Raw genomic sequence first — 15,261 nt, 5'->3', positions numbered from 1 at the left:
AGAAAAGACATCTCTGAAGAGAGGGGATAGGGATATATGTTATCCTTCTGCAAAGCTTTTCTTTTGTGCAAATGCATTCCACTGTCCCTTATTCATGGCTGTAGATGGTTTCTGTAACCAGGGAGCTAAAAGGAAACTTTCCAATAGAGAGGAGATTATTTCTGATTGATTGTTGCCTAACCATTTAAGTTTCACTGCTATTTTTTCCCCTCCTTTTTATCACTGGTACTTAAGGAAACTCATATAAAATAGTACCATGTGAAACTGTATTCTCCATTCCAGGCTTTTGAATGCAATTTCTAAGGGCAGAGTGCTGTTATAGTAGAAATCAACATAGCTGTACTGAATTCATGCAGCCATCCATTATTTATGGTAGGGAAAGGGACAGGGCTGTTACTTTTACTTTCAATGTAAAATTTTTTCTATTCCATGATTTTTTTATTTTTTTCATTTAAAATTAATTTCAGTTTTTAGAGCATCCCTTCTCCTTTTCAATCTTTCTTCCCCTGTATGCCTTGAGAACAAGGTAGTGTAAAGTTTAATATTTTTCTCTGTTGAGTTGGATGAAATATTATATTATTAATTAGAATATTTTACTGGAAACCTGGGAAATAAGAGAATTTTGGATATCTCAAAAAATTTGTGAGGCTGCTGTGTAAAGAGATATGTATGTAATTAAGGATTAAATATGTTTGAGCAGTTTTAAAGCACCCTACTTGGAGATTTTTTCCATACAGGTGTGAAATGTCTGCAATTTACAAGTTCTACATAATTAATTTATAATTTAGAAATGGGAGCAGTACACTTACCTGCAGTTAGGTATTTGCTGTATCATGGTTGTGTATGGTGCGAGTTCCACCCTCCTGTGCAACAGTGGGATGCTTAAATGTGCAGTTATTTTGCTTTTGTCTAGACTCTTGTGTCTTTTATAGCTTTCCATTGGAATCAAAACTACGGGAGTTGCTTAAAAGGGAGATGTATTGAATTTCAAATTCAAACCTTACAGAGCATGTTAAATATCTCCTTAAACTTTCCAGGAAAGGAAATAAAGGTATTCTTTTCTTTCACTTAAGCTGGTGATTTCAAGAATAACCTTAAGCCATCAATAGGAATATATAGTGGTGTTAGTAAAAGCAAAACAGATATTTTGAAAGTATTGCAGTGCATATGTACGTAAAAATCAATGAAACATTTAAGAAAACTGGGAGACTACAAATTCTGATAGTTTAAAAGTGCTGAATGGCCTACATAGAGGTATATACAGTGGAGCAGTGACTTTCTAGAATTGAAATGTTTTATTATAAACCATACATTCGTATAAACCAATATGAAAAAAAATTAACCTAAGAGAGCAAGAATAAAAGTGAAAAAATACTTTAGGGAATAAAAAAATATGTTGATTGAAGTTGATTTAAGAGTTATCAATAAAGATAAATGAACAACTATAGATAAGATGAGGATGACTTATTTGGTGTGAGAAGGCAGACTTTTATCTCAGACACATTTTTCAGCATTTTCATTTAGAAAATATTTTTCAGTGTTTCAGTTAGGGGAACCCCACCCCCCTTTTAAATGTAGATGGGGAAAAAGAGATGATCACTAGTCCAAAAAAGAAATTTGGAGTGTTAATGCCAGGAGACTGAAGGGAGTGATTAATATAGTTTAGGAGAGTATTTGAAATGGGATGTGGTAGTGAAAATTGCCAATATTCTGTCCTCAGAAATAATGGGTAGTGAAACAAAACATGCTAACTGCTCTCTGAATGACTTTTGTGTCATCCCACCTGAAAAAACCCATGTAAGATTTCAGACATCTTGTGGTCAGAAGAATGATGTAAATGTGAAAGTGTTAGACAAAGAGAGTAGTTAGAAACCTGTCAGGTTCAGGTATCTGTCTAAAGCTAACAAAGCTTAGTTTTTATTTTAGCACTCTGGAGGTATAAATATCACAAACGAGGATAAATTATTTTGGACAGTGTAAAACTTAGAAAATGAGTAGCATGAAATCAGATTGACAAGGTCATCTATTAAATGATTGGATAGCCTTCAAAAAGGAAAGGAAATTCAATTACCATAGGTTTTTCATTGCTGGGTGTAACATAGGCAGTCCTGGAAAGGATCTTGGAGTATTGTAGTATGTTCCACTGCCCACGAGCAGGACTTGAAGGAGATTCTTAGAGTGAATGAAAACATTGCTTTTTCTCTAAGGCTTAAATCAGACTTCCAACCTCCCCACATCACAATCTGCTCAACCTTTTCACATTGAAATGAAGTCCAGTTGGAAGGTTTCTGCCTGTTATTCAGAACTCGAGGTTATGGCTCTTTCCAGTAATTAAAAAGAAATCTTTTTTCTGAATGCCTGTCTGCTTCCCTATTTTAATTTTTTCCCTAAGTATGTAAAATGGCCATATTTAGTAACTATGTTGATTTTAATAACATATTATATAGGGGAATAATTTTTATTGAAATAACATGCTTTTTAGCATCTTTCTTGTGATACTTTGAATATCCAAACCTAAATCTGCCTTCAGAACAGACTGGTTATCTATTTTACAGCTTACATTGTTTTCCCATTTCTCTATATATGTGCCTCCTTATATCTGTGTATTTTAAAGCAATGCACATCACATCCACCTCTCATGCTCCTTCCTGTTCTTGTGTAGCAGGTTGACTGCTCCATGTTTCTTGCTCTGGAACACTCCCCATCCTGCCTGCTGCCTAACTGGCTTCTGCACTCTTGCTGCAACCTCCTGAGGTGTCTGTTCGTACTCTGTTTCCTTTGTAGCTTCCTTTTTCAATATTCCCTGTTGCCCAACACTTGTCTGTACAACTTATCTGCTGCCTTTTTCTTCTGACCACCTGTTAACTTTTTTATGAGATGTGCTGTAACTTTTCAGTCTGGGCTGAGGCCCCAAGTTTTCCCAGTTGATACAGACATGAGAGGATTGACAAGATGCAAACTCAAAGGTAAATCACTGTTCAACTTCTATGATCGATATTAAAAGTATAAGAATGCCAAAGCAGCTTTTTCTACATGTGAATTTACAGAGCAGGGTGTTAGTACATATGTACTTTTCTAATTTACATATGACAGTGTAACAGTTTTCTATTCAAAGTCTTGAAGAATTCTGGTGTGAACCAACAGAGCCTATTTCATCTGCAACTATACCAAATACTACAAAACTGTCCGGGAGTGACAGGAGTCACCAGATATTTTCAAATACCTGAGAGGTAGGATTGAGCAGAAAGGTATGATTTTTCATGGTTAACTTCAAGAAGTAGTACAGATCATGTTTTCAGGTGCTCTCAATGTGCAATTGGGACAGACTTCAAAAAGCATTCAGTAATCAGCCTGTAACTCATAAAATATTGTGAGATGTAGGAATTCATATGCAACCAACTCAGCTTGAAAATCTGGCTCTTCTATGTACAGACAGCTGTTCTAAGAAGCATTAACTTAAGAAAGAACATCTACCTCTGGAATTATGTGGTGCTCTAGTTCGTATTTCTGTATTTACTATCTGGAAAATACTTGTTGCATTTCGAATTACGTCACAATAAATACATATAATGAGAGCAAAAACTTTTCAATGGATATCTCACAAGATTGTGAGTCCTGCTTAGAGGAGTCCAAGAGTCAAGCTGTTTTGTTCGGAGAATTTATTGGCCCCTGAGGAGGAGACGACAGAGACTGAGTATTTCCAGATACACAAGTGGATATTATCAGCCCAGGCTTCTTTTGGCTGGCTTCCTGAGGAAGGTTAATTTTAGCATTAAGTTCCAGCTCTTTCTCAGCTGGAGTCTGGCAACAGAAGCCAGGCTTACAGTGCAGGAGCTCCCTTCTGTGTGACAGCCTTCTCCTCTCTTGGCTCAGTTTGCCCACTGACCTGCTTTTATAGCCCTGTAAAAGGATCAGCTGACTTGAGGGCAGATCTCTTCCCCAAGCAGCCCGGGGGGAGTTTTCTTCTCCTCTCTGTGTGAAAGCTCAGTGCACACCTCTTCTTCCTTAATGCCTGTTGATTGCTCTGAATCCTTCCTGTACCTGTATGTTTGAACCCTGTATTATGGAAGGCATCTAGAATCTCACAGTAAGTGAAAAGGGATGACATATTTCCCTCGGTGACTGCACAATAAAACAAACATACATGCTTGTTTTGGAAGAAGAAGAAAGTATCCTTATCACTTTTGATCTCTGATTTTAGTTGCATTACTTCTATTTATTGATGCTCTCAGTTCCTACATGTATATGAGAGAGTACCCTGATGTTTCTAATTACAGAATAAAGACAATTTTTTTTCAAGTCACATATAACAGCACTTTATTTCAGGTACTGACCAGAGAATATGAGTGCATGTTCCCAGTAAATGATATACTTTTCCCCCTGGTGATCAGCCATTCATAGGTTCTTTTCCTTCTTTATGTGTATTTTTCTCTCTTCAAAATTCTAGGACATATATATGTGCTCTTTTCTTTAGGTAAACTTCCAATCCTACTGGATTTTTTTTTACATACTGTAATAATACTTTATGCTTCTTCACTGTAGATTTTTCCCTAAGATATTGCTAATCCTCAGATGGTACTCCATATTTTTAACAAACTGAATCACACGGAACACATAATAACATAGGAAATACTTGCACATTATGTGCTTAGATATTTTGATTCTACCACAGACTTACTTGCTTTCCTCAGCTTAGTTTAGGAAAGTTTAATTACTGTGGAACATCTGTTCAGAAGCTTGATATCAATGTAAACTTCACGTCTTTGTTAATCATATCTTTTTTTGTATTTGCAGCTTTACGACTGTACTGTGGTGAATGTGTTGAATAGATTAGAAATGGATGGATAGAGTGAACAGATGGGACTAAACTGTTTAGTAGCAGAAATATCTTTTAGATCTTAAAGTATTTTTATATTCCTAAATTACTTACTCTTAGGAAAAAGATTTATGGCCAGAATATTCACAGTAAGGTACAATCTAAAAGCAGATATTAGTCCTGTCCAGGTGGCAGAGCCCTCCGGCTTTGTGTTTCTGTGACAGCTGAAGAGAGGTCCATGGGCTGAAATTTTGTTTGTAGTGCTGCTGTGGAAAGTGGGCTTCAGGTACTGCAAATCTGGAAATAACTTTTCAGGTTCCTCTACCGGTGACACGTGAAAATTTTGAAAACAGCTCATTTAGTTATCAAGTAAGATGAAAAAGAAATGGAAAAAATGCATTTCCCTTATGTTATAGAGAGTTCTGATCAAGTCTTGGCAATTCAAGTTCAGTATATTCAATCATACTACAGACTTTATAACAATACAAAATTATAATTAAAAGTATGAATCCTTGTTTTCCCTTTTCAGAATAAAAATTAAATAGTGGATCAATTATTAGTATTTCATAAAATCATGTAGTTATTTATGTTGGAAAACCCCCTTTAGATCATTGAGTCCAAGTGTTAATCTAGATATAAAAATTATATATGCAAATTTCAGCCTTATTTTTTTCTTTAAAAAGAAAGAAAAAAACCCCAAATCAAAATTGAAATCCACACTGGAAAATAAGTGTGTGACTTTTCATTAATGTCTTTGCAGTTTGAGAGACAAAGATCTGAAAGAGACTGGCACAGAGCTTTTTGCTGCTACTCATAACCTCAACAGAAAGCTCAGCATCCCCAAGCAGAGGGATGCCCTGCCCTGCTCTGCCCTCTCATAGGTGGAGCCCTTGGTGGGGCTTGTGCACAAGTCTGCATCAAACTGAACTGGATAAAATGGACACCACCATGTGGCTAAAAATATATTCTATATATTCATTTATGTATATAGAATATAAGTATAAAAATAAGGATCACCCATAAAAGTAAGTTTTCAAACCCCACTATAAACTGATCAGCTGTGTGACCCCAACAGCAAACCCATGATTTTAAAGAAGCAGAAAATATGTTGTATTGAATGCTGTAACTTTGGATGGAAATAGTGTAAGTGTAAGGAAAAGTACTCTGATTACCTTCTGTTTCTTTTTCTGATTTCTTATTCTGGTCTTATGTATATTTCTAGGTTTCTTTAATCTTGTCAGTTGGAGCAAGATTCTGAAGGATTATTTTCTTTCCTGCTTGGATTAGGTATATTGGTAAGGTAGCAATAGGGTGATATGGGCTTGTGCCACTGCTCTGTTGCTCTTGTCATCAGGTTAAAGTGAGGGCTGATGTCTGAAGCAGCATTTGCTACATTAGGTCCTTTGTGGCAATCAATGCAGCTGCATTTTGGTACTTTGAACTGTAGTGCTGAAGGAAGTTTGAGGTAAAAACTCTTCAGACAGATCAGTCATCTTGGGTGGAAACCTTACAGACCTACTGAGCTGAAGTCTGCTTAGCCCTTGGGCACACACCACAGCCATGGCTGGGAGGGTTGTGTTGCATCACCTAAAGGGCTGTGTAATCAAGAGTACCTGGGCTGTCTCATATTTTGATAATCCACTGTCATGTTGGCAGTGTAGGACTGAGCTGGCCATATGCTTTGAGCCATCTAAACTCTGGTGTTCAACAAAGTCTTGCGGGGCAGAATAACGTAAGAACATAGAGCTAAAAGCCACTGTTGGAACACGAGGTATGTTGTAATGTGAAGTAAGTACAATGCTGCTATATTACTTCAGGTTGGAAAATATACATTTGCAAGGTAGTAACAGGAAAGCACTCAGGAAGTATTATAAATTGAGAACATATTGTGCAATAGGAAACTATAGGTAAGAAGTCTTATTCTGTTGAGACATAATCGAGCATTTTAGTGGATATTGGAACTGTTAATGGAATCCAAGAGTATTTTATCAAGTCATTATAAGATTAAAAGCTTTTTTCCAGTCACATTAGTAAAGCCAAAGATTAGAAGATCAGTACAAATCTTATATTTTAATAAATATACTTAGTTGCAAGCAGCAATCCTCCATTTTCTAATTTTTAAAGGTTTTTGTATTGTAGTAAAATTTTTAACATAACATTAATTTTTAGAATCTAAAACTATGTGTGTTTTGTCTTTTGAAAAAACTATTCTTAGTTAATGCTTGTCTATCTGCCTACTTAAAAGGAGGAAAGGTGAAGTTGGAAGTTAGTGGGACTGGATGAGGGACAACTTTTGGGGCAGCCTCTTTCAAAACAAAAGGCAATTCTGCAATGTCAAGCTGTAGAAGCAGAAGTTGGTCTTCAGTGGATTCATTTTGTTAATTGAAATCCTCTTTAAACTGAAAAATGAATTTAGGTCAGATTATGATTCTAAGTGTAAAACTACCCCCTTGCACTCCATAGGCTGAAACTTCAAATAGCTCCTGTAAATCTGTTAATTTTAAAATACGCCAGCTGACTTGATATTTATTAACTGTACATTAGTTGGGAAAACTTCCTGGCTAAATATCTGTAGTGCTTTCCAAAAATTATAATTCTATATTGAGCTTTAGGTAATAACAGTTTTAAAGTCATGGTAGAGAAAAATGATTTTATTTTTTTTTTCTGAGTGCTTCATTACAAATTGTGCCCTCACACATCCACAGGTAAGCGAGTGGAGATGTTGGGCTGTCTGTAGACAGTTCTATTTTATGGAGTCACTACCAAAGCTCCTTTCCTGTTCTGGGGTATCCTGAGATGGTTCTGAAAAGGCCCATGTGAGCCAGAACATCCACCATGAGGCTTACTAATAAAAATGAGTTGTGTGTAAGAAGCCATTTGGAATTTTGACATTTGTGGTTTGATTAATGGTTACAATACTTTTGTCTTCTGTTATCTGTGTCTATTAGGCAGCAGCAAAAGTCTGAGAATGAATACTCAGTTTTAAAGTAGTTGTAGATAATCCTTCTGTTGGGTGCATGCTGTTGTTTATTAAATCTCTTTCTCTTGTAATGCCATTTTTGCTTAAAGTAGAATGTAACAGTATTTTGGAAATTGTTCAGAAAAAATTTTTCTCCTAAAATATTAAGATCTGTTTTAGGAAGTAATGAAAATGATACATACAAACATTCTGTTTTCTCCCCTGGATTTTAATTTAAAATTTAAATTAAAATAATATTATTGATGTACTTCACTGAAAGAGACATGACCTGTGTTTTAATCTGACACAAATCTCAAAGTCTTCTGGCTAGAGAAATTTAGAGAAAAATGAGCTTTAGGATTAAAAAATAGTGTTCCAAAATACGTGTCTGAGCTATTTAAAACTCAGATACAGAGCAGAGAGGAAAATACATGTAGCTAAGTTTAAGTTCATGGCTTTATGGTTTCACTAGCCAGGCCTAGGAAGTCTTGGCTAAGTTCTCTCTTATGGGGTCTTAAACTCTCTTTTACTTTAATGCGTATCTCTGAAGGCAAATTGTTATAGCATGGAACATTCTCTCTGATTATATAATATTCTTGCAAGTTCCATAGTGCAGTACCTTCATTTTCATAATGAAAGGAATTTTCTTTTGAGAACTTGGGTTACTGTGAATTTTAAAGCCTGTCTGCAGGTGAGATTTAATTTAATCCCTTGAGTATTTAATAAGCACTCCTGAGACTGTCGCCAAAATGTGACAAGATTAGCACTTGAGGTTTATTGACAGGATGTCTCATAGCGAAGACATTTATCTGTAAGAGTATTGTTTTAAAAGAAAGAATAAAGTCTGGGTTGAGCTCTGGGAATATACACACCTTCTTAAATACAGAAAGAACGGAGCAGTTTCATTTCATCACAGCACAGGGGCATAGAGTTTACAGAGGCAAGAAATACAAGTTGACCAAATTTCACAGCAACTAACTACCTATCAGAAAAAAAAATATCAGTGCTCGAGGATTAAGAAAGTCTTAACAGTCCCTGTCATAAATTGAATTCAGGTATGTTCAAAAGTCATTAATTGACAATAGAATTGTATTCTTACACATATGCTTGTACCTAAATATATGTGTTGGAGAATGACAGAGGTTACCAGAGGGTTTGTTTATGTTTCTGGTTTTCAAAAACCCAAGAAGAACTAAATCATGTCTTGTATGCCAAGATTTCAGCTTGTGAGACTGCTCAATCTCTGTCTCCTGTGATCTTTTTGAAAGGCCTCTGTGACTGGTCCTAAAGTCTCGCCTGTATTAGCAGGGCTTTGCTAATCCTGTGCCCATCCAACACATACTCTGTGGTACTGAGCCTGCTTTCACATAGCCCAGTGTGGTCCTGTTCCCATCAAAGTATTTCCTTCGAGTTTATATAGCACAAATAGAAGAATAATCAGATCCTTTCCTCTTATTTTATCTGTGGACTATGCATTGAATGACTTATTTTAAAGCAGTTGTGATTCAATGGGGATGTTTTTAATTTGCTGCCTGTTCTCTCTACCTCTGAGGAAAGAATTTTGTAAATGCTCAATAATTTTAGAACATGTTTTCTTGGTTAAGGGTTGGATCATATTTTAAATTAGTTTTAAGAGGAAGGAAATCGTGTAAATGCTGTGGAATTCAGATAAGCACTGTGCATAGGAAATAAGTACTTTAATTTAGGGTGCCTAGAATTGGTAGGTCAAGCTGATGATAATAAAGGACCAGATCTTAATGTTGTTTCAAAGAACATGTAATCAATATTCACTCTCCTGTTTTATTTCTCTTTTACTTGAGACTTTGTTTTGGTGACGTTGAAATGTGCAATTGCCTAAGTATTCCACAGGGTGTCATGAGGTAGTTGTTGGAATCATAAATACTTTGATGCAGTAAAGAAAGAAACGTAGTGTGCAGTCCTCTGAATGCCAGCTAATGTAATTTTAGATGTGACTAATACACATGTCATAAAATAAAAAGTTCTTAACTCATTAACACGTGTATCATATTTCTGTATCTGTATAAAATATACACACGAAGAAAAATATTACAAGAGGTCATTTACAAGAGTGAGCTATTCTGTGTCAGGTCTTCCCAAACAAACCTTTCTATTTATTCCTCAGTATTTTATAGTTTATGCAGCAAGTGGAATCTTTGGCTCACAGCAGCAATCTGACATACCAAACTATGTATATAAAAAAGAAAAAAAAAGAAAAAGGGTACAATACTTGTATTTGCTGTACTATGAAGACTTTCTGATTGGAATGTGATCCTCCAAATTTACTTAAAAATTTTATTTTAATTTTTATCTAAGTTCTTTTCAAACTTAAATTTATCTAAACACACTTTATACAGTGCATCCAGCTGTACTGTAGATTTTATGACTTGTTAATTATAGATACATATGATGTCAAAACTTCAGGATTTTTTTTCCTGTACTGTATAATGTAGTAGTAGGAGAATTTTTACTAAAATGGGCCCCAAATTAAAGAGTGTTTGACTATGGTGGTATGTTCTTGCATATGGAGATTAAATTTTTGTTGACATAACTGTTGACTTCTGCAGAGCTGCACATGCATTGAATTCAACATCAGGTTTGTAAAGAAATCTTTAAATACAGTTTAATGGTAACTTTAAAGGTTCCTGCTTCTGTTAAAATCTGAGTTGTTTAAATAAAAAATCATACTGGCTATGAGGAAAAAAAAATCATTGTGTTATGAAATGAACAGCAAAACATAATTCATTTCATTGGGAATAGAACCTGATCCAAAGTTAAAAAATCACTGATGAAAGTAAGAATTTGAATCTCTGTTGACAGTAATAACTGGTCTAATTTTGACAACATATTTAGAACAGCTTTGTACAAATGACACTTTATGGATTTGGGCATATTTTCCCATAGAAAGTGGCACACTAAAATAATAGACTACTTAATTTCCTTGTTACTATTTATTTGTGTGAAATCTTAAGAACCAAATCTTGAGTTTGTGCCAGTGGTACAATAGAGTGTGGCACTGAGGGTGTGGGCTGAAGAGGATTGGTTCTTCTGACAGACAGTTGCTGATGTTTTCCACACATGACATAAGGCATGTCCTCTCTGTGCTGTGCCCAGGAGGTCACAATGCCTCACAGCCACAGGAGGGGATCGCCACGACACCCAGAGGGCTTTTATTTGAGTTTACTTCCAAAATCCACATCATCCTGTACAAAAGGTTTTGTGCAAAATCTCTCTGATTGGATCCTTTCGGAGTTAATAGCTGTAAATCATGACCTCTTTAACAAACCAGTGTGTTACAGGTGCCTTAGCAATCCAACTCAGTACTTTCCAGAGGAAGAATCTGACCTGTTTAAAGCAGTTAGAATAACCAAAAGAGAGTGACACACTTTAAATCTTGAAGGAGATGAATGAAGTGAATGGAAATGGTGGCTTTGAAGGTTTTGATGTGTTTTTCTTTGTTTCTGGTTTTGGATTTTGAAGTATAAACTTCCTGATCACTGGCCAGGTATTTTCTTTACAGCAGGGCATCATGGAAGAAGAGGTTTCTGAATAGGCAGGTTATCATCTTTCCTCTTCCTGGTTTTAAGGCTCACTCAACTTACTTTGCCTCACCCTTTCTTTGTCCTTCTTATTGAACTGGAATAATCTAAAGGGGCAATTCCAGGCATACTTTGAATGACTGAGACAATGCAATACTTTAATCTAAAGGGATTAATATCAGAAAATATTTAAATAATAAAATACCTGACTGCTTTGTGCTATTTTACTATGACTTATTAGAAAATTATACTTGCATAGCATAGGAAAACAAAGTAGAAAGACACAGGTACAAAATTGGGAGTATCACATGTATGAATGATATGTATATGCTCAGCACCCAGGTTCCTCTTGGAATGGGAAGACAAGGTTGATGAATATTATAATCTGTTTTTATTTTCAGATTGAAAATCTGCAGGAGCAACTTAGGGACAAAGACAAACAACTAACTAATCTAAAAGACAGAGTGAAGTCATTGCAGACGGATTCCAGTAACACAGACACAGCACTAGCAACCTTAGAAGAAGCTCTGTCAGAAAAGGTAATGTTTTCTCCTGAACAGCATCATTTGCTGCTCAGTGGATGAACTATGTGCAGAAAATGTCTTTTTAAGTTTATCTGGCACCTGTCAGAAAGCCTATGGGCCTTGTCAGGAAAGCAGGTGGCTGTGCTGTGGGAGGGTGAGCAGGGAGGGACTACTGGTTGATGAGCAGACACAGGACTCTGAGGGAAAGAAGGATGTCCTTTTGAATGCTCATGGAGAAAATGGCTCAGGACATGGGAAGCTTTGCCTTTAGTTAATGAGATGAGTGGCTGTTCCCTGAATGAACTGGAAATTGGACACCAGACTTAAAGAAGGTAGAGTTTTAGGTATTTTTCTGTCTTTGTGATCTTGATTATCCTGTTCTGTTGTCCATTAAGCAGAGTCTAACTGAGGAGCCAACAGCAAGTGGCTGTACCAACTGTTAACTTGGCTTGCTGTTAGCACTGTTGTTCCTACACTTCATTTATAAGGGAAACTGTGTTTCATTAAAAAAATAATTGAGAATTACTTTTTTTTCCCCTTTACAAAATGTATGCCTTTAATTTGAAAATACTTAGCAGAAGGGATAAATCTGGAGTGTTTAAATTAGTGCCAACATTCCTACCAGTTTCAGTGAGGTCAGGTTTCTTCTTTCGGTTGACTTTGAATGCGAGGTAATGCAAGTGAATTTATATGCCCAAAGAATTAGTACAAGTATCCACATTTTGCAGCTCACAGATCTTAATGTATACCACTTAAATGTGAACAGGTGAGTGTGACTAATTAAAGTAATGCGTGCCATTCTGCATTGTGCAATCCTATGAAGGCATTTATGACTGGTTATAACCTTAAAACTCCACTGTGGTGCTGGCACTAACATACAATGTTAATGTCAGATTTCTGATTTCTTCTATGTTTAATTGCCTTCCTAGCATTTGGTTGGTCGACAGAAATGAAAAAAGTTGCCATTGGTATAGCTTCCCATGGATAAGCATATACAGCATTTATGCAGTAAAGTTACACGTGTTTTGGTAATCTTGCATTGCTAATCTAGACACAGCGCTCATCCATTTCACAGCATATTAATAAAAAAATGACCCAAAGTACTTTTTAATCTGCTTTTTCCTCCTTGTAAACTATCTTTTTTACATTCGTCACTTTCCCAAAATGCCCAGAGAGGCAGCTGAGAGGATTTTTTTTAAGCAGTCCTTTAGCCCTTGTGCTACAGCTGTCAGTGTGGAAAGCAGTGACTGTCACCCTGCAGACCTGCCAGTTACCCTGTGCAACTGAGCATGAAACAGGTTCTCAAAGGCCAAAGGAAACCTTGCATCCCATTTTCTGCTTCGCCTGTATCTGTAGCACTTCAGAGAAAATGCACTTACATGATATTTCTTAGCTGGGGTAATTTGCTAAGTTGCAATCTCTCTCCAATTGTAATGTTATTTCTCTGCTGAAAATATTGAACTAATGACAATTTGCCAGAGTTCCTAGTAGAGGTAGCTAGTGTGGAACTATTGAAAAGATAATGTATAATTCTCTTCTGACTGCCACAAATACAAAAGATTAAGAAGTACTTAGTTAAAACCTAACCCAAATTAATTAACTCTAATTAGTTTTCAAGTCCATTTTGTACCAGTACCATTCTAAAATTAGTTAAAATAAGTGTAACTAATAAATACTTGTAAAATAATTTATACTTTAGAAGAAGTTTTCTGTGTGTCTGAAAATATTCTATTGTTAGACCTACAAACTGTAAAACTTTCCTAAACTCAGGATGCATTGGCTTTGAATATTGTAGTTAGGATATTTTTAGAGTTTGTTTAAAAGTTATACTGTAGAATTTCTTTGTGTATATGATAACTTGAAATCTGACAACACCAGAGACCCTGATGATATGGAAATTTAGTGTTAAGCTTTATTTGATACCTGAAATAAAGACTCAAATCCAATAAATGGTGCTACTTTTCATGTTTTAGAAAAATTAGATAACCTTATATCCTTCTCTGAAAAGCATTCTTGTTATTCGTGTCTACTTCATCTGGAACTGGATATATATGAACCGACACTTTTTAAAAGAATCAGTGTGATTAGTGGTTTTTCCAAGTGGAATTGATTGGAACTCACATGGGGTTCCTGAGTTTGAATTCCGTACAAAGTAGTCACTGCTCACGTGCAGTCAGCTGGGCACGGCCTCCTTCCTGGGCTGTTTGCAGGCTCATCTCACACGGTTCCAGGGAATGCCAGGGCATGTTTTTCTCTGCCACAGAGATTTCTGACTTTTTACAGCTGATAAAGGCAATGATATCATTTGTAAACCAATGCTTTTGAGGGAAGGTGGGAAGGTGAGTTGTGCTGTGGGTTCTGGTGACTGTTTCAATCTCTTATGGAGAGATTGTTGCTTATGAGAGTCAGGTGCCTTTTACCCTTTTAATGTGTGACCACTGACTATGACACTGCAGAGTTAGAAATAAGATTAGCTTCTGTAAAACAGGGGGCTTGATCTTAGAGCATGAAATACAATGAGAGGACAGTGGCCAAGGTAAAGGCATCTCTGCAGGATTTCGCTTGTTTGTGGTACAGACAAATTACCCACAATTTCTTTTCCATAGTAAGGCTCTTGAAGGGTACACTTTGAAGGGGAGGTTTTTCAATGTTATGTGATTTCTAGGATGTGCTGACACATGGAAAGAAGCCAGTAGGTGCCTTCTAGGAGTTCCCAATGGACTATTATCCCAGTTTTCTTCTGTCTTCTGGCATCTAAACACTTGGACAGTGCATGTTTTCATACATGTGTCATTCCTTTTTGTGTCCAGCTTTCCAATCCATCCCAGCTGCTCTCAGTACCTTTCTTATCCCTATTCCCATCTGCAGTAGCATTTTTAAGATCTCCAGACTTTATCAATAGTTATTCACTATTTCCACTGGAAATACTGGTAGAAATATGAAATATGTTTGTCCAAAGGGAATAAAACAAGAACCCTTAATGAGCTTCTTAACACGTGGATCAATATAAGTGTTTTTATCAATTTAACATGTAATGCTGTCAAGAAAGGATGATGTTTTCATTTAAGAATATTTGAATTCCATGGAAATACATGGTTTGTGAGTTTTTGGTTGTTTTATTTTTGATTCCCCCCCCCCGAAATTGTATTAGATGTACTTTGCAGATGTATCATTTTGTTTTATACTCTGAGATTGGGCTCAATTTTTTGGCTTTATCTTAAATTTTTGTCAATTCAGTAATTTTTAGAATTTTGATTTTAAAATTATGAATAAAGTACTTCAAGAGCATCATGAGAAACTCTTAAAATAGAAATAAAGTTTATTTTTACCACTTAAGTTAATGACAATTCAGCTGAAATCTAATTGAATTGCTTTTCTTAGTTTCTATTAAAAGAAAAACAAATT

The 15,261-nt window shown here is 35.9% G+C and overlaps 1 protein-coding gene across 9 annotated transcripts in view; it reads left to right on the top strand.

Annotated features, from left to right (window-relative positions):
- ERC2 (ELKS/RAB6-interacting/CAST family member 2) overlaps positions 1-15,261 on the top strand; it is a 418,320-nt gene that overhangs the window by 135,807 nt on the left and 267,252 nt on the right. For 8 of the 9 annotated variants that reach the window (XR_011697333.1, XR_011697332.1, XR_011697330.1 and 5 more), the window contains exon 8: positions 11,734-11,871. The exons of the other annotated variant lie outside the window; for it this stretch is intronic. Coding sequence is in view for 2 of the 8 variants with exons in the window: in XM_071550773.1 (XP_071406874.1) it covers positions 11,734-11,871 (138 nt within the window). In the remaining 6 variants the exon portion in view is untranslated. The remainder of the gene's footprint in view (positions 1-11,733; positions 11,872-15,261) is intronic. 9 annotated transcript variants of the gene reach the window in all.

Source organism: Pithys albifrons, chromosome 3 (genome assembly GCF_047495875.1).
Source record: "Pithys albifrons albifrons isolate INPA30051 chromosome 3, PitAlb_v1, whole genome shotgun sequence".
NCBI lineage: Eukaryota > Metazoa > Chordata > Aves > Passeriformes > Thamnophilidae > Pithys > Pithys albifrons.
The sequence above is the reverse complement of the archived record's forward strand: the minus strand, read 5'-3'. Positions and strand labels throughout refer to the sequence as shown.